Consider the following 18,613-nt stretch of genomic DNA (forward strand, 5'->3'; position numbering starts at 1 on the left):
TGTTTCAATGTAAAAATTCCTGTATGCATTGTATTATAGCTGAGAAAACAATCGCTTTGGTAATCAAACGTGGAAGTGCCAGGGTGAGAGGATATCTAGGCGAGGTGACTTAAGGAAACTGAACACATTTCTGTTTGTTACTGTCCTCCATTCATGTCAATGGGCATATTTTTTAATCTAGATAATGCTCTAAAAGAAACGTGTGAAAAAGACCCTTCAAAATGTCCTGAAAGCTCATTGTAAAATTTGCCTTTTTTCGTATGACTCCATGTCTCTCTTTTATTCAGTATACACATTTATACTCTGTGCTGCACATGTCACAAATAAATGTACGATGAACATCGTTAAGCACCGGAGGCGTTGCATTATGTCCAGACAATCTTAGGCCAATAAAACAAACATCAACTGCTTACATGGACTGCCTTTTATTGATTTAATTCAAAATAATGTGATCACAGTCACAACTGACTCCTCTGGCCTCAAAGTGAATTCTACAATGGCTGAAATGCTGCAACACCCAAGAGTCCAGAGGACATGTGATAAGAGGACCTGATTGTTTTCTGTCTGATGACAGAGTTCAAATATTTCAGCTTGAAGATAAAGATGGCCGCTATTCAGGTATCACATCAGAGGTCTCTGATCTATATTCAAAGAGCTTCCCATCCACGAATCTCTAATGACCTCTAGGGCATTAACTTTATTACTTTATATCATATACATCATTTTAAACTGTCTATACTATAGACTATAGAGCATGTTAACAGTGATGCTGACAGTAGTATTTTTAAAAATAATAATTATCAGCATGACTGCCAGTCTGGGAAAGAGGAACAGAGGATGTGAGTTTTTACTGAAAAGGTCAGTCCTTCCTGAACAGTGAACCATGTACTGACTGTAATATGTGGCTGTTCCAGTTCACAAGCCACTGACTAAAGTCATTTGAGGAGGAAAGACAGTCTGTCTTAAGAGGAGACACTAGCTCTTTTCCAACGTACCACACAGGATTTTGCATCATCATTCGAGGCGCTGATAAAGGTGGAGCCGTTTTCGTTTAGGACAAAAAAAAGTGATATTGCGGCAATTGTCCGACTATGTATGCAATGGGAAACTTAGCAAGATGAGCAGATAGCCACAGAAGGACACAGGTTTGATGAATGTTTGTTCATCAAAATTTATGTTTACATTCATCAAAAGGCAACTCACTCTTACAGCCACTCCGTCAGTTTGTTGATGAATTTCTGAAGGCGCCGCAGGTACACAATCATCCCTCCTGTTTAGAGACTCTGTTGACTTTGTGATTAAACTCTGTGACACCCCTGCTGATATTGATAGTCTCACCTTAGTCAGTTTTGAATCCTTCAATACTAATATACTCTAAAATAATACCATTAGAAGATCTTAAAGGGCAGCTTCTTTGTACAATACGTAGGCAGATTTCAAAATGAATGTAAAAATGAATTGGCTAACCCATTTATTGGTCACATGATACTGCTATATTGTTGATGTGTTCGTGTTGAGGTCTGGGTCCAGTGAAAAGTACTTTTTGTACTCATGGGACCCCAAACTCGATTTCAACAGCTTCTCTAAGAGCATCACTTTTCATAATTTCCTTATTAAGAAAGCGGTCAATGACCTTTCCACCACCATTCTTTTTTTTTTGTCTGTCTTTCTCTCTGTTTCTCGTTTCATCTTTGGTTTTCGTACATAATGGTAAATTAACACATTTTATTGCATGCTTTCTCTGTTCTCTGTCCAGGGTCTACTGAGTGTGTAACATTTTTTTGTTTGTCCCATGTGAGCTTCGTTCTCCTTCTGCTGTCTAAGGAGGAGCATTGAGTTCTTAGCATGTTATCTGCTTTTTAAACTATTTTGACCTGCTATTTATGCACTTTTAGGAATTTAAGCATTTCTGAAGACTGAAGGACTTTCCCTTCATAACTTTTTTCTTTTTTTTACAATCCCATGACTAGATTATATTCAGCCTTCAACAGCTGCAGTTTTATTCACAATTTTAGACCGTACTACTACATTTTGGCCGTGCTACTAATCCCTAGTTAGAGTTTTCCCAAAATCAAATCAAAGATGATATTATTACAATAAATGAGTAGCACATACACTTTCATATTCACTTCACAAACTGTTTACAGTTTACAAATCTCTAGTTTAGTGTTTATTATTATTATTATTATTTGTTTTATTCAAATCCACTGCAGATGGCAGTTTGCCCCGTGCTCACAGGTCTCTCTTGTTGGTGCGAGTGTAAACACAGACATCAGATGGGAATTGCATTTAAAAGCAGACATAAACACAAGACAATCTAGTTTAATCAAGTCTACTAGTGTGTGTTGAATAAAGACACAACTATCAACAGCACATTTTGTTTTCTTCTAGTGTAACACATAACTCACTGTGGATCATACTGAGTCTGATAGCACCCCTTACTCTTCATTATTCTCCTGCTTTCTGTTTATTTCATCTCTGAATAGAGTCCTCGATGTGTTTTTCCCACACTTCTTGCTTCCTCTTTAGTTGGAATTTGACGTCTTTCCTTTGCCAGGGGAAATGTGGGCATAATATCAAGTCCTATTTTAAGATGCCTTTAATAATAGCATTTCTGAGCTCGACAACACAAGCAATAAACAGGTTGCGTTTCAAAGAATGATTGTTAGCTGGGTTGCCTGGCTGCAGAGAGCTACAATCACTCCTCTTCATCTCATTAAAATCTAACTGACACCTTCAAACTAATTACAGCACGCCTGAGAGCTTGATTGACTTGTAACTCATGTTTCTGTGGAGAAAGAAATGATTGATGTGCTTTCAGGTATGTCATGTCATCCCATGTCACTGTAGCTTTATTGTTACATGTATGCACCTGCACATTATAAGCAGAGACTTAGCATACATACCTCTCAGTGTTTTCAGTATCAGCCTGTCATTTAGAGTTCGGATGGAAAGTGGGTTGCTGTACTTTTTTGGTGATGGAGGATGCGTTTCACGTAGGCAGCCAACCGCAGGAGAAAACCTCCCACACTCCTGTGCCTCTGAGAAGCTGAGTCATCGAGCTCTGAAAGGATGGATATGGTGGCTGAGAGGAAGCCAGGCCCTGTCATTGGCTACAGCTGGCCTGGGTACCCTGCCCTGCTGCCTCTCACCGCTAACGTAGGTAGATGAATGAGTATTGGGTGAAAACAAATAAGGGGACTGCCCTGACCTTTCCAGGGATGTGTTACAATGTGTGTGTGTGTGTGTGTGTGTGTGTGTGTGTGTGTGTGTGTGTGTGTGGCGGCGGCGGCGGTGTGAACTGTGTGTTTGCGTGTTCACCAAGTCAGGACGCATCCAATAATTGTGGCTATAGAGAGCACATTGGACTCTTGATGAGGCTTTGATGTCTTTCATCCTGTCCAGCTCTCTAAGCGAAACAATATTGCCTGGATGAGGTCTTGGCAGGATGTGATTCAGGCTAGTGTTGTTCTTGGATTTGGACTCAAAGGCCCTATCATGTCCACCCATTTCCCAACACAAACACAGCTTCAGCCATATATCATCACATTGCTAAACAAGCCCCACAGTTAAGGAATTAGTCTGGGAGGGGGGCTTAGAGATCATTAGCAACCATTGAAAACATCCCCAGCTTTCCAACAGATTAAGCAAAACATGTGCCACTTGATAGCTTCACATGCCAATCAAGCTCTCAGTCAGTTCGCTGATGCATGACACTTCCTTAGAAATGCTATATCGTCAGCCAACTCTGTGTATGAAGTAATGTAGTTTGTATGTGTGTGTGTCAGAAGGTTGATGATGTGTCATGTCTAATCTGATAAGTAAGCTCAATGAATGCTAAATCCTGTTTTCATACAACAAATGCGTTGGCAGAACATTAAAAGTGCAGTGAGAATAAATGTCCTCCTCTCTGCATGATGTCTGATTCTGAACAATTAAGTCCTCTCACATTACGTGAAATGCAGCCAGGCTTCTTTTCACAGAAAGTGGATAATTGCACGGCTGAGGGGGTGAACGAGCTGAACCGCTCGGGTGACTTCAAGATGAGGAGGTGTGTGTGTGTGTGTGTGTGTGTGTGTGTGTGTGTGTGTGTGTGTGTGTGTGTGTGCGCACGCGCATGTGTGTGTGTGTGTGTGTGTGTGTGTGTGTAGGTGTTAAGAGGAGGACAGATGACAGAGGAACTGTAGGCTGATGATGCAATCATGCCGGCTGAACAGGAAATTGCATCATCAGAGAACTGTATTTGGCATGAGAGCAGAGAACGAAGTCTGCATGTTCATTAGAGACAAAGTAAATATGGCTGACGGTGCCCCTATTTATTGAATGATTTACTATCAATGATGATGTTTGTTTTATGAGTCTCTCATTTTATCTTCTTCCTGAATCATCTGTTGAGGCTATGCTCCAGGGAACATTACTGACCAAGCTGGGAACAGGCCAATGAAGGAGCATCACACCAATAACAATAAAGTTTCCCTTGGATCATTTGCGGTTCCACACTAGTTTATCAGGGGGGATACAGATCATGGATGTATAAGAATTGGATACCATTCTTCAAGATGGCACATGCTTCACTAACTGCACATCATATGCATTAGTGTGTTTTTCCCTGGACCAGCACACCAATTCTGTAAACATTTAGCTGACATGATGGCACACACATAAAAGTAGCTTTTCTTGGCTCTGGGAATGATTTACAAACATTAAATTCATGATGCGAAGAATAATAGTTGACCATGTTTGCAGTTTGATGTGTCGCGTCAACAGTTTTAGGTTATAATAGTAATCTATGGTAAAAGATTTTTTTGTTGCATACTGCAGAGACCACTTCTCTGAGTCCGTCTCTAAATACTTTCTGACTTCCCCAGACCTTCTGTGGTTCTTTGCCCCATTTCTATTCGACATGGAAGACATACATTTTTAAAAAGCGACCTGAGTATATCATTTAATTTTTTAAAAAGGCTCAGTAACTTCCTAAGGCAGCTGGCCACTTTAGTTTTTAGCAAACTGTACTCAAACAAGCATAACTAGGGGGGCACCCTTCCCACCTCGACCTCCTCTTAATTCCAGTCAACTCTCTAGTGTTGCCTATCTATTGAAGGCATAAAATGCCAAGAATAATAAGTAATAATAATAATTCCAAAAAACAAACAGGAGTAAATAGTGTATTTGTTGGGGATTATTTCTGGGGACATTTTACCTGATGCAGCGGTCTGACTCATCCATGTGTTTATAATAGTTATAAATATAGTTTTGACAACGATGTAGCTTTATGGCACAGAGGAATATGCTTTATTAGGCTTTGGCTACACAGCCAATACTTGTTAGTCGGGTTGATCTATTGTTGGTTTTGGTCTTTTCATGGGATTTGTTGACAATAACAAAATTATAGAATATTACCAGTCTGACCCTGTGGCCCCTGTCTTAGTAGCAGTATAACTAAAGTATAACTTATTCCCATTTCTAGCTTATCAGTTTACAAATGTCAGTAAAGAGAGCAAGCAACAAAAAAAAAAATATATCCAGCAAGATCAAACACATAAATGAACAATTTCCTTAGTTTGCAGATGTGCACTCCTGCATGGTGTTGGTGCTCTGACCACAGTAAACCCATGTCAACCCACGCCCCTCCCTGGGCACGCCCCTGTTTAGGACCCCCCCCCCCCTAACGGACGCCTGGAGGTCCCTGGACCACGGTTTGGGAACCCCTTTAACAGCCCGTTCTCCCTCTGCACCTCCTCAGTAGTGACTTCAGCCTGGGTTGGAGGGGGAGGAGCAGGCTGGGAGGCTCAGCACTGCTCCCATGTTGATGTTTGTTGTTTGCGAGGGTGGCAGCACTGTGTGTGGACGGAGACACAATGTGAACGGAGGGTTGCCGACTGGCCTGCCTGCACGCTTCTAGGGGAATGCTGCAACTTTTTCCCCTGAAAACGCGGCTGAACGGTGAAGATTTCTGGTGATTATTAACCGATTGTTGCTGTGAACCATTTGGACATATGGCTATAAGGTCCTGCTCGGTTCGTGTTGTGAGCGAAGACTCGTAGTGTCTTCCTGAGCGACGGCCAGTCAGGATGCTGGAGCTCGTCTGAGAGCACCCCGTCGTGTGGTCTTTCTCTGGATTTCCCTTCCCCTTTTTTAAACGAAGTTCTTCTTCGGCTGCCAATTTCAAACTCGTTTTTTTTACACTTAAACTTCTAAAAATGGTGTTCTTCGCTTTGTCGTCGGCTCGCAACAAACCTGGATAACGAAAGGAGTAGCTACGTGACAACACCCCAACGCGACGACCAGCGTTACTTTCCTTTGGTAAGGCAGCGCTTCAACTGTCGCTTCAGCAGGCAGAGCAGAAAAACACAGCCGGGATGTGAAGCCGTGGTCTCTGCGATGCTGTGTGGTTGACAGCGCCGCCGAAGAGCACACTCAACCCTTCATTTAGCGCCTCTTGAGTGGGAGAGTCCAAAGTAAAATAGCCAAGTCAACGCGTGTAGTTATGTGGGTGAAGTGAGTGGCCAGCGAGCTAGCCCCTTAATTGCACAAGTTGTCCAACGTGCTAACATTAACTGACCAGTCATTTCACCAACTTGCTAGCCGTGTTAGCCTTAGCGGCACTTTAGATTCAGTTGCTGTAAAATGCTAACCAGGTTGCTTGCTAACAAAGGCGCTATTAACGTTAAGCGATGGTATGTGTGCGCTGCCAGTGAAGTTATTTGCCAAGTTAGCAAACGTTAGATTAGCCAAACTTGCTGTACTGACTTTATTTGTAGTTTTGCCGAGTTCACTGGAGTCTAGGTGTGTTTTTAAAAAGCTACTGTGAGCGTTAGCTAGATATTATTAATTACAGGAAGTGTGTCTTCCACTTTTCACAAAACTTTTCCCCCCTTCACATACATTCATGAAAAAAAAGTTGTGATGTTAGCCTGCCTGCTAAACTGATCTGGTTTATTGTCTTCACAGAGGCACATCAGCCCCGGGATTTATTCAGCTGTGAGGATTGTAATCAGCAATTGATGCATCTCGGGGTGTCTGAGTCCATGAGAGAGTGCGAGTACAGCCAAATAAGCACTCGCAGCTCCACACCAATGGAGACCCCTTACAAGAAAAGGACCCCAAAGAAGAGGAAGTGGGAGTCCTTCCCAGGTCGGAATAAATTTTACTGCAATGGGAGGATTATGATGGCCAAGCAGACAGGGGTTTTCTACCTCACCCTTGTCCTCATCCTAGTGACTTGTGGACTTTTCTTCACCTTGGAGTAAGTATTGTTGAAAGTATGTGCAGTCTCTTTGTGCTCCCATCTGCTATTTACTTGTGCACGTTGACATTGTGGGATTAGGGATTTGATTTCACGGACTCAGCTGTCAGAGAAAAAAAAGTTTAGATATAGGTCAGTTATGTCACTGGCATCACTGGGTTTATTTGCTATGATCTCCACAGGGCTCAGGGAGATGTCAGTACAAACTGGTTTGGGATTAGGCACAGGCTTCTCTGTTTTAGGAAGTATAGGAGATATAATTTAATAATATATAAAGTATCTTTAGCAGAGGCATTGTGTTTTGCCAGGGGCTATTGTCGATGGAAACTGCTCTGTGGTTGCATTTAAAAGGTGTGGATTTTCTCTTAATTGTTTTTATGGCTTACACATGCCCTTGCATGGTGTCTGCGTCATAAAAAAGTGACAGGCCACCTCCTTTTTCCAGATTCACCATTGTTGTTTGGGCATGCTGGTCTTTGCGGTCAGAGAGCATCCTCCAGCCAGAGGGCTCATCGTCAAACTACTGTTGGCAAACATTAACTTAGCTGAAGTGTCCTTGAGCAAGATCCTGAATCCTGACCAGCTTCAGGGTTTCTGTTCTGTGGCTGATCCGGATGTCCAGGAATGGGATTTTATGTATACTGTGTGGTAATCTGACCTTTATAATGACAGCATGATAATTTAGCAGAGGGTTACCTCAAATTTTTTGTTTCTCATCTGTCTCAAATCAGTTTCCATAGAACCAGATATCTAACCATAGGTCAGTTTAGAATTTCTCTTAATTTTTAATTGGACGTTGTGACATGTCACCCATGACTCATGGAGTAGACTACAGTGTCAGTCTGCCTATGTTTGCCACCCATTAATCACAGCCCCACTATCCTCAAAGGAGCCCTCTGTCTTTCTCCCACTGGTAGAACAACCTGTAATCAACAGGTAGAATGTACTTCTTCACACTGTCTCATCCAGCCCTTCATCGTCTCCTCATCCCGGATGTCCTAAATTTGCCCACCGTGACTGAAGTGCATGTTACAGCATGTAGACACAGGCACTGACCTGAGCACTGGAGTGTACCACGAGAGGTAGTGCATTATGTCTCTCCTCATTATTCCAGAGTAATCACTCTGTCATCTGTCATCTCAGAAACCCCATCTATACTAGATAAGAATCCTGCTCCATCATGAGATTTGTTGCTCAATCGGACAGTCTTTATCAAGCTAATGTACTTCAGAGCCAAAGAAAGCTCAAAAGGCAAAATATGTGCCGTGGTTGATGGTTGCTGTTAAGTATCTGGACTGTAAAGATAGTCCACGCTTAATGATCCAGGAGTAAATCAAAAGACAGTGAATAGTATGGCACGCAACCACTATTATTAACAAAATTGTTACTTTATATGTGTGCAAAACATTGTGTCCTCATATCATTTAGAACATTTTCTTTAGATGTTTGGTAGTGCTAAAACAGTTAGTCCATTAATCAATCAGAAAAATAATCGTCAACAATTTTGTTAATCGACTAATCATTATTATTGAAAACAAAAACAAGTAACATTCTTTTGGTTTCAGCTTCTCCAATCTAGCGATTTGCTGCTTTTCTCTGTTTCGTAACCTTGTCCATTCAATATCTTTTGGACTGACAAAAACAAGACATTTAAAGGTGTCACTTTGGGCTCTTGGTAGTTGTGATGGACATTTTACACTATTTTCTAATCAAACGATTAATACATTTATTGAAAAATAATTGGCAGATTGATAGAATATGAAAATAGCTGTTCACTGCAGCTCTAATATTAGGCTAAAAAGGTGTTAAAGGGTCAGTTTCATAAATAAAATGCATGGACAAACTGATTTAGGTGGGTTTACCTCACCGTATTCTAAGTCCTGCGTGTAAAGTCCGTCACAGACGCAATGCTACACATCTATCAGCAGTGACCTCTGGACCACTTCATCTTTCAATACATAGTCACCTCAGCAGAGATATAGACATAACCCATGACCAAAGGGCAGACTGCTGGAGACAGTGCATTGCAGGCTAAAACCTCCAGCCCACTTTACTATGCAACAGTTTATAAAATTACTGAAGTGACAGGGAAACGTACTGCAGTGTCCATTTGAACCTGGATGTTCCCCAGCACCCACATGGAGGATGCCAGATGCTTCCTGATGATACCCCCGCCCCCCCAATCAAGATAGCTCCATTTCCTACACTGTGGCCAGTCAGTGGAGCTGGCCCCAGTATACTGTCCTTTGTTTGTTGTGACTACAGGGGACATTTTTCAGGAACACTATGCAACCACAAAGCCACTTTTCAGCTTAGCACTGTCCTCCCTGTTCAACTGTCCATGCCCCCAGGCCGACCGAGTCCTCCTGGCTCTCCTCTCTCTCACTGCCCCCCCCCCACTCCCCTCAGCTGAAAGGAGACATTTATCGGACAGGGCGATAGTCAGCAGACCTGCACATTGCCTTCTGTTGTCATTAACTGTAATGCGTTTCGATTAGATGTGTTTTTCTAACCCCACTCACCAGTTGTCAGCATAGTGGAGAACCGCTCCTCGCTCAGTTTGAAAGGGCTTCTTCTGTCTTTTGAATTGCCTCTGTATCATGTTCTGGTATTTTAAATTAGGCTGGTCCTTAACTATTTACAGATGATGCACTGATTTGTGGAGTCCAGAAGGAGTCAACAGATGGCGAGTGTTTAGGGATGGAGACATGCACAGAACATTTACCCGAGATCTTTCACCATATTTCATTTTGCTTATTTTCTTTGTCTGTCTTAGGGGTGCTCAGCCATGCACAATAAACCCTGGTAGTGACCAGCAGACTTTGGTCTGTTTATTATTCTGTTGCTGCCCCCCCCCCTCCCGGACGTGCATGTGTGCTGTTGTTGCAGATGTTGCCCCCTTTCCCTTATGTCTCGTAAAAGTTCACTCAGGCAGATGTTTGAAGTGGTGTTCTGTTGTGCTGTTTTGTTTGATGTGAACATTGATCTCAAGAACCACAGTTTTGGGTCGAGAGTTGGCTTAACACCTTGGATTTAGTAATATTTGTGGAGGACAAAACCATAACTAATGCAGAAATCATCAGGACTGGACTGTGACAGTAAGCAGTGAATAGTGTTTTGGTGTTGATTATCAAAGCACGTTTTTATTGTGCAGAAATGAAATGGCTGTTTTTATCCAAAGCACTTTACAAATTGCCTGTCACTCACCCATTTACACACACACTCATACACTGATGGCAGCTAGGTTCTGGCCTGACCATCCGAAGCAATTTGGGGTTCAATGTCTTGGACAGAGGAGCTGGGGATTGAATAGCCAACCCTGTGGTTAGTGGACGGCCAGCTCTAGCTTCTGAACCACAGCCACCCCTTGATCATTTAATTTAGATTAGTTGATGAACAGAAAATTAAATATTATTCAGAAAAAGAGCCAAACTGCCTCTCAAATGTGAGGATTTGCTGATTTTGTTTGTCATATATGATAGTAAACTGAATATCTTTGGGTTTTGGACTGATGTTTGGACTGATGTTTGAACTAAACAAGAAAGTTGAAGAAGCCACCTTGGACTCAGAGAAATTACAATAGGCATTTTATAGACTAAATGATGAACCTGGAGAATAATTGTCAGATTAATTAATGACTTTTTTAATTAATTCGTTGTCTTGAATAATAAATGTGGATGCGTTTACACAATGCACTAAATAGGAAGGCATGCACTGATGCGGTGAACAAATATATCTGCAAAAAAATGGTGTCTTTTCAACACTGTTGCAAAGCAATTGCTCAGAGACCTCTTGACCACACTTGACTGCCAGTACGAGGTACCAGAGCAGACATATTTCTCCACCACAGCCATCCTGCGTGCCTACACCCGTGTCACTCTTGTAAAATGTCCGGTGTAATCTGTAACACCGGTGTTGTCACAAGCTAATTAACCAGTGGGAAAATTTCCCCACTTAATCAAAAACATGCAATTGCACATTCCTGATAGATCATTTTCTAGAGATGTTAATGATTTAGTAATCATTATTAGTAATTAGTAATTGAGAATTTGACTGATAAAGAATATATTAACATCACTGTATGTTTGGTCTCACCCATGTTAGTGTTGTCTGTGTTTGGATTTGTATAATTTCCATACATTTGTGTTTACTGGGCCATATGTACTCTAAGCAAATATGAACTGTTGTGTGTTTTCCATACAACAGGAGCTGTACTGTGAAGGGTATTTGTTGCCTTGATGACATGTTGGATGTTTGACTTCACCCGCTTGTTGCCTGCAGCTCTTCATCCACCCATTCCTGTCTTGTAGTTTAACTTGTTGCAAAACTGAACCGCAGAATGTTTGTCTTACAGTGGTGCTATTGCACATACAATTCACTAGTTACCATGTAGAAATGCTCATCAATAAAAACCACTAAAATTCAAGTCTGTTAGGAGATCAGGGCAGCACATCTACTTGATATAGACACATGTAGACTATAGCCCGTTTCAGTGATGCAACAGTGGGCTTTGATTTAAGTGTCCTGCACATTTAGTCTCATCTAATTTAAGTCCTTCAGTAAAGCCTGTAACCATTTTATTGATGGTGCTTGTTGGGAGAAGTACACTGCCTGCGAGTGTGTGCTGCCTGACGGGCTTAATACAGCTTTCTTGTTGTACTCTGCAAACCAACACCACAAGGATGCACTGGAACCAGTCACACTTACCTACCAAAATAAAACTTTCTGATCTAAACCAATTGGAGATAATATTTACTCTTATGCTTACTCTAAGTCAGCCATTTTTGGCTAGAATAATTCCGACAAAAATGACTAATGGGAAATTGTCTAACCTGCTTTTCGGCTGTCAGAGAGATTGCTTGATAGAAATCAGACAGAAAATCAGAAAAGGTTGAGCCACTTTGGTAGGTGGTTAGCTACAGGGATCATGTCATGAATGCCATCAGATGGTTTTAGCTTATAAACAAGACAGACAAAGACAAAACAGGTTCTGACTTTCAATAGAACAACATGCCAACTCGCATTCATTTAACATAGAAATCTCCAAGAAAGCCTGATTGGTAATCGGCTTAAAATATAAACAGTGTGTTACGTGTTTTCATGACTATGTAGTCATTTTACAAGTGCATCCTCTTTTTATGATAAGGGTGTATTGGGTTGTTCGGTTCTTGTTCTCTGGTCACACCCAGACTGCCACTGCCTAATCCCTATCTGTATTCGTACTAGTCATGATTTTGACAGATAGAGAGAGGTTGCTTGAATGCTTGAGTAGCCCCTTCATAAACCTCTTTTAAGTGTGCGGTTAGGATCGACTAAAAGCTCAGCAGTTTTTGATTATGTGATTAAGCTTTGCTGTGAAATAAGAGAGACAAGGTAAATGATGGTTATGAGGATGGTCATTGAGTTTTATTAATGTTTTATAGTTGCACCTAAAATGATAAAAATGGTTAGACTGGAGTGTGAGACGTCACAGAGCAGTGGCATATTGCCCAATGGCTCAGTTGGTTCAGAAAGACTCGCTATGGTCTGTTATATACATACACAAGCACTCCGGCTCTTTTTAATCAACACAGCAATGTGTGCCTTCTCAGCTTCATGTACATCAGTATTTCTGCTGGTTCAACAGTTGTCATGTAAATCGTCCCACAAGCTGCCATCTAGTCTTGTGATAGATGAGTAATTGAGTAATGAGTCTCCCTTTCCACCAGCAGGTAATCCTGGTAGCTCAGACACTTTGGGGGCTGTTCAAAAGAAACCTGCTCTGATATTGTAATGGCACAAAACCACTTTAAGCCGACATAATAATGTTTGTGTACAGGTTTAATAAAGTGGCCTATTAAGGACACTGTAAATAGACCGAGGTCAAGTTTCTTAGAAGTGATCTTCGGTCATCTCTTCCTGTGAATAGAAAGAAAACCCTATTTCATGAGTACCCCAGGCATTGTATTTCTGCTTCACTCAGAGAATACAATAGCTCTCAAGACCCCTCAGCAAGCATGCCATCTTTTGGATGTTCTGTTGTTACAAATTTAATTCAAAGAAAAACAGTGAACAGTGAAATGGTGACTTTGACTGTCTTTCTTGTACAATGTTAGTTCTGCACAGCACTCCAGAAGAATAGTAAATATGTTTGCTACATGCTGGGGCTGAATAAATAAGTCAGCTTTTGGAGTGTCATAAGGCAAACTATTGTGAAAGAGTCTTTGTCCACATAATTTGAACAGTCTCACCCATGGTAGACATGGTTTCCCAAGACAAGAAAAGCATTCCTCTCAGGCCAAGTTGTCAAATAAGAATTTCGACTAGTGGGCCATTCCTGATTTAATCTCACTGGTTTACACTTAAAGACATTTTCACACATGAGCACAACAACATTTTTCTACAATATACTCCTTTTTCAGGCGGATAGACGAGGACAATGGACACGTCATACTTGAATGTTTAATCATGTATAAATATCGGCTAGCCAGATCGAGGTTGTTGTAAAAATGAATATGTTATGGATGTGACTTCAGTTCCTCGCAGGACATTCTGTCAGAGAATTTATTTCCGCTGTCTGTTTTGTTGTAGAATGAAGAGGCATATCTGTCACCTAGGCTCATTGAAACCAGGAATCATGTCCAACTGTTTGCTTTTTGTGGTGCGATTCCTCTCTCTGACTAGCTCCAAGCCTTCAATCGACCCGGCACCTTCTGTTTGTCACACTGCTTTCCTGTGCTAGCACATCCACTCCCTGTGCCAGGGGTAATTGAGTGCATGGCTCATGTTGGAAGGTTATCTTCACGAATTTGGAGGGTTCTCAGATGCATACATGACCACTGCAGTCCTCTGAGGCTGTGCCATGCACTAGTGACATCTGTCTGAAAGGTGGCAGGAAATCGTGGTTCCATGAAGTAGTCTGGGCAAAAAATGGAACCATTTGCAAAAGCATGTCATGTTCAGTTGTTTCATTGACAAATGACTTGGCCTACAGCTAAGAGGAGGTTCATGTTCTGCCCTTGCCTGCCATCAAAAGCAATCAAAATGTAATAAAGGCAAAGCTGACAAAGCCTTGTATCTATGTAGCCCAGATGAGTAATGAGACTTAAGAGTGAGAGGCCACAACGCCAAGTGCTTTAAATGTATTTTTAACACGACATTGAGCATATTTTAAACATATTAAAAATGTATTTGGTGCTGCATCACTGTTGAGTAGTATCTCTGGGTAAACTACATCTCTTCTCAATCAAGTGCAGAGGAGAACTGCAGGTCCAGAATCTGTGTGTTGGAGGATGGATGATCTATGTTTGACAGGCTTTTTTTGCAGATCACAGGATATCGATTGCCTTCAAAGCTGTGTGACTGAAGAACAAAGTAAACGGGGGTGCAGTTTATCTCAGGTGACACTGAAAGGACACCCAGTGAACAGCGCTGAATGAAGCGAGCTTCACATGGATACATCAAGCGGAGATGAAAGTCCCCCAAGCCTAACTCCCAGCTGAGTTTTGAAAAACTGGTTGGCATCATAAGAGGATTTAGTGGGAAATGTGATAACGGTAATCTGGATTGGATTATTGTTGAGATTAGCGCACCCTTTTTGAGGCAAATGAGTAGAAAACCTCGGGAGGCTCTATTGAGGTAGAAGGATTACCTTTGGTATTCTGTGGAAATAATGAACATGTCTCACTATTGCACAGAGGACATTTGCTGAAAAGGCTGAACTATAATACCAGAATTTACCAGGGTGACAGCACTAGTCGATTCTATGTTCATTTCAAATTATATTCTTTGGTCTGGTTGCCATGATACTTGCTGGTAAGCGTATGAGAACAGATAGAAAGTTGTGTCATGAATCATATTTGCTTTGGGACATATTTGTGTAATTAAAATGTCCATCGTTTTCTGCCTTTTTTGGCATTTTTTAGAGTAGAAAACGTGATATTTTGGCTGATATTTGTATTAAAATCAAATAGTATTTTGACAGGACTCATTTCCTTCCCTGTGCTTGTTTAGTGAGATGTCTAAATAAGCAAGAGATCTGACGCTCATGCAGATTGTTTTTTTGTGGTTGCTCTCATACTAAACATTGGTTGACTTTTACCATGCCTCCTCCATTTCCTATTTGAGAATTGCAATGCTTCCTGCTCAGAGTGAAGCTTAATGTTTAAATTGGCTTTGGCTGAGAGGTATGCACCCTTAATTTTAAATTAGCATATCTAACTGTCTTCGTGTACTTGCCCTTTAAGTTTACTAAAATAGTTAAGCTTTAGGTGTTTTGTTTGTCTGTTTTTTGTAGGCAACGAGAACAAAGTTCATATATTGTCTTTATTGGATTGTTCATGGATTAACTCGTTAAGTTTTGAGTTGGGTTACTTTTTTCTTAATTTTCAAACATTACGTATCTTGGTTTAAATTAGCTATTAGGCCTAACCTTTGTCTCTTTATTTGGTAGATTTGGTCAAAGCTTAGCCACATCAAACAAATGGCGACATGGAACATGAACTCTTGTTCATGTGAGTGAGACAGTAAAAAGGTTTAGGACAGTAAAAGCTAAAATCGATCCCAGACACCTGTCCAGATTGATAAAGTGCCAGTGTATATGACTCTGAAGAATACAGGGTCATTAGCATTACTCACACACAGCTGACACATTTCAGGAAACACTGCTGAGGCGTAGTAGTGGCTGACACAGAAACTGAGGTTAGTCGTTGAGACCTCAAATTGTGGTTCCTTCTTAACCAAAAGGAAACCAACAAACTAAGAAGTTGAGGAAATTTCATAGTAATGCATTTCTAAAGTTTCTAAAAAGGGAGCAAGGGAAAAGATAAATACTGATGTTTAGAGTGTACATGTGTCCTTCGAAGGCTGACCTGAGAAAGGCCAGAAGACCTGATGACCTTTTTTCAACAGGCAGTTGCTGCAAAGGCCAGTTTAAGACTTAAAAGCAAATGCACTTTATCAAAATGGGGATAATGTCCTCAAGTTTTCATTACTAAATCTTTTTTGTACATAATATACCTGTAAAACAAGGTAATTTATTAATGAAAGGGGGAATAAATATTAAATGAAAACACCACAGGGTACCTATAAATTGTTATCCCCTTTGAGATTACCCTACAAAAGACAATTTAAGGTCGCTGTTTAAGCAGATTAGTTCTAGGTGAGGAGACGGAGGGTGTGCCAACCATGGTCCCTCAAATGCTTTGATGTGGCCATGGGAGTGAAAACCTAAACCAGTAGTGTATTATAATCTGATATACTAACTTTTCTGTGCATCAGGCTCAAGTGTGTCAGTACAGTACAAGTTGGGATGTTTAGCTTCCATTTTGTTTCTGTGCTCCAATAGCGACATCCCTCCAGTGGAGTGAAGCAATGAGCATTCCTTATTTAAATACAAAGCAAACATTAGGTTTTCCTCATGTCAACGAGATGTGTCATGCTGCTGCTTATTGCTATCTGAATGCTTGTAACCATCCTCTGATTAAAGTCATTACTCATTGTGCATTACTGCTCTACAGTGACATGCACTAATATCTCTTGCAGATGCGTTAACCATACATCATTATGGTGTTTGCCCTAGGAATTAGCTATCATAGTTTTATTGCCCTGCCTTCAGCAGTCAATAATTCACGCAGACTTTGACAGTCACGCTGTACAGTTTTATAAATAAGTACCTTTTAGTGAGTAATTATCAGTACAAGCTGTTAAAGAGCAGTCATCTCAGACCTTGGCTTTACAGTCAATGTCTTGTTCCAAACCAGCTGTAATACTCTTAGCTTTGATTGCTTTGATTGACCAACAAGGCTATTTTTGTTAGCCTCCAGGGATTCCAATGAGTTGGACAAGAGTTCCTATCATTCCAAGATAAGTTTATTTTTGATATTTTCTATTCTGAATGTTTGGTCAACTTTGCTTTAGATTATCCCACGGTAACAAATGATAGATCTGCCTTCCTAGAGTTTTCTGTGTTGTAATCTGTACGGTGGCTGCTTAGAGTACTGTGTCTGAAGAGCCTAAATTTCTGTTGTGGTACTTTATTGAGTATTAGCCCTAGTCTCTACAGTCATCCATAGCTTATATTTGACTTACAGAGATTGGTTGTTTTAGGCTTCTTTCCTCTGAGATGAATGAGCAGGACTGAAGGCCAGATAAGCAGGGTTGACCCTTACTTATTTTTGCCATTTACAGTAAGTGTGTTTAGACTTGGTATATGTGTTGAGAGTAGAGTACTTCCAGTCCCATGTCTCAGTGTATATATTCACTGTCCTGGAGATTGAAAACTGAAAACTAAGAAAATGTAAAACTATGCCAAGACCCAATAGGACATAGAAAGACATCCCCCCCACCTTAGTCCTCAACTTAGATTTCTTCTGTGGCCCTGTGGCAACGCCCATCTTGGCACTATTTCTGGATCAAATCCAACAATCCATTCGTCCTGATCGACCAAATGGTTTGTTGAGACATTTATAATGATTGTAATGAATGTCATCATGCTGTCTCCATCCTGTTGAATGTCTGTTTGTTTTGTTTTTTCTTCCTTCAAGGCTTCAGCTCACTCATGTGGCTGTTTCCAGGGTAACCACATTCCCTTTCGAAATTTACCATGTCTGACATTGGATACTGTCCGTCTCCATGGCAACAAAGCCCCAAAGTCCCAGTTAAATGTAAGATTTGGTATCAAACTAAAATGGGAATTAAGATGTAACATTGGAAACATCCAGTTCCTTGTCAGTATCCTCCATTTACAGCCCTGAAAAGGAAAGACTGTCGCTGAAATTGCTCATTGTCTTCACCGCTTATCCGTTCAGTGACTGAAACATTGATTTCCAGGACATTGTCTTCAGGGGGATCTTAAACCAGGCAAGATGTTGCCTACCTGCAGCTCGTCCACGGATCTCTATTGATCCATGTCTATAGGAGAGGCAGGTTCGATGTCGCATCTATCTTCCCTCTCTAATGGCCTCAGTGTTTAATCTCTGTCCATTTCTACCGACCTGTCACTTTCTATCACACATGACTGCCTTTTCATTATGTTTCTGATGTCCAACACATTGAGACACAGTTTCAGGACAGAGGCAGCAGTTTGTGCTGGTCTCTCAGTCATCTTCCATCAGCACTTACCAGATTACAGGGTTTGAAATATAATAATGTTTTATGTATAATGCATGTTCTAGCTTTCCTTACAGAAAGAGAGAACATGCTCTGCGTTCACACAATTTGGTGGATTTGTAGCCCTAAATGACCTTTGCAAATATTTGACATGTCAGTGGGGAACTTGACTTTCTCATTGATTACTTCAAAACCATTCAGATCTTGGCTTCGGTTTAATTGTTACAGATGTAGCGCCCTCAGTCAAGGTCTGCCAAGCTTTTTACACCTGTAGTGATT

General features: G+C 41.0%; 1 protein-coding gene across 1 annotated transcript in view; it reads left to right on the forward strand.

Annotated features, from left to right (window-relative positions):
* The first annotated feature begins 6,204 nt into the window (after window positions 1–6,204).
* LOC139297435 (palmitoyltransferase ZDHHC14-like) overlaps window positions 6,205–18,613 on the forward strand; it is a 44,439-nt gene continuing 32,030 nt past the window's right edge. Inside the window, exons 1-2 of the mRNA XM_070920104.1 lie at window positions 6,205–6,303; window positions 6,952–7,246. Of these exons, the coding sequence (XP_070776205.1) occupies window positions 7,005–7,246 (242 nt within the window). The 5' untranslated portion in view covers window positions 6,205–6,303; window positions 6,952–7,004. The remainder of the gene's footprint in view (window positions 6,304–6,951; window positions 7,247–18,613) is intronic.

This window comes from Enoplosus armatus, chromosome 15 (assembly GCF_043641665.1).
Source record: "Enoplosus armatus isolate fEnoArm2 chromosome 15, fEnoArm2.hap1, whole genome shotgun sequence".
In the NCBI taxonomy this organism is placed as follows: Eukaryota; Metazoa; Chordata; class Actinopteri; order Centrarchiformes; family Enoplosidae; genus Enoplosus; species Enoplosus armatus.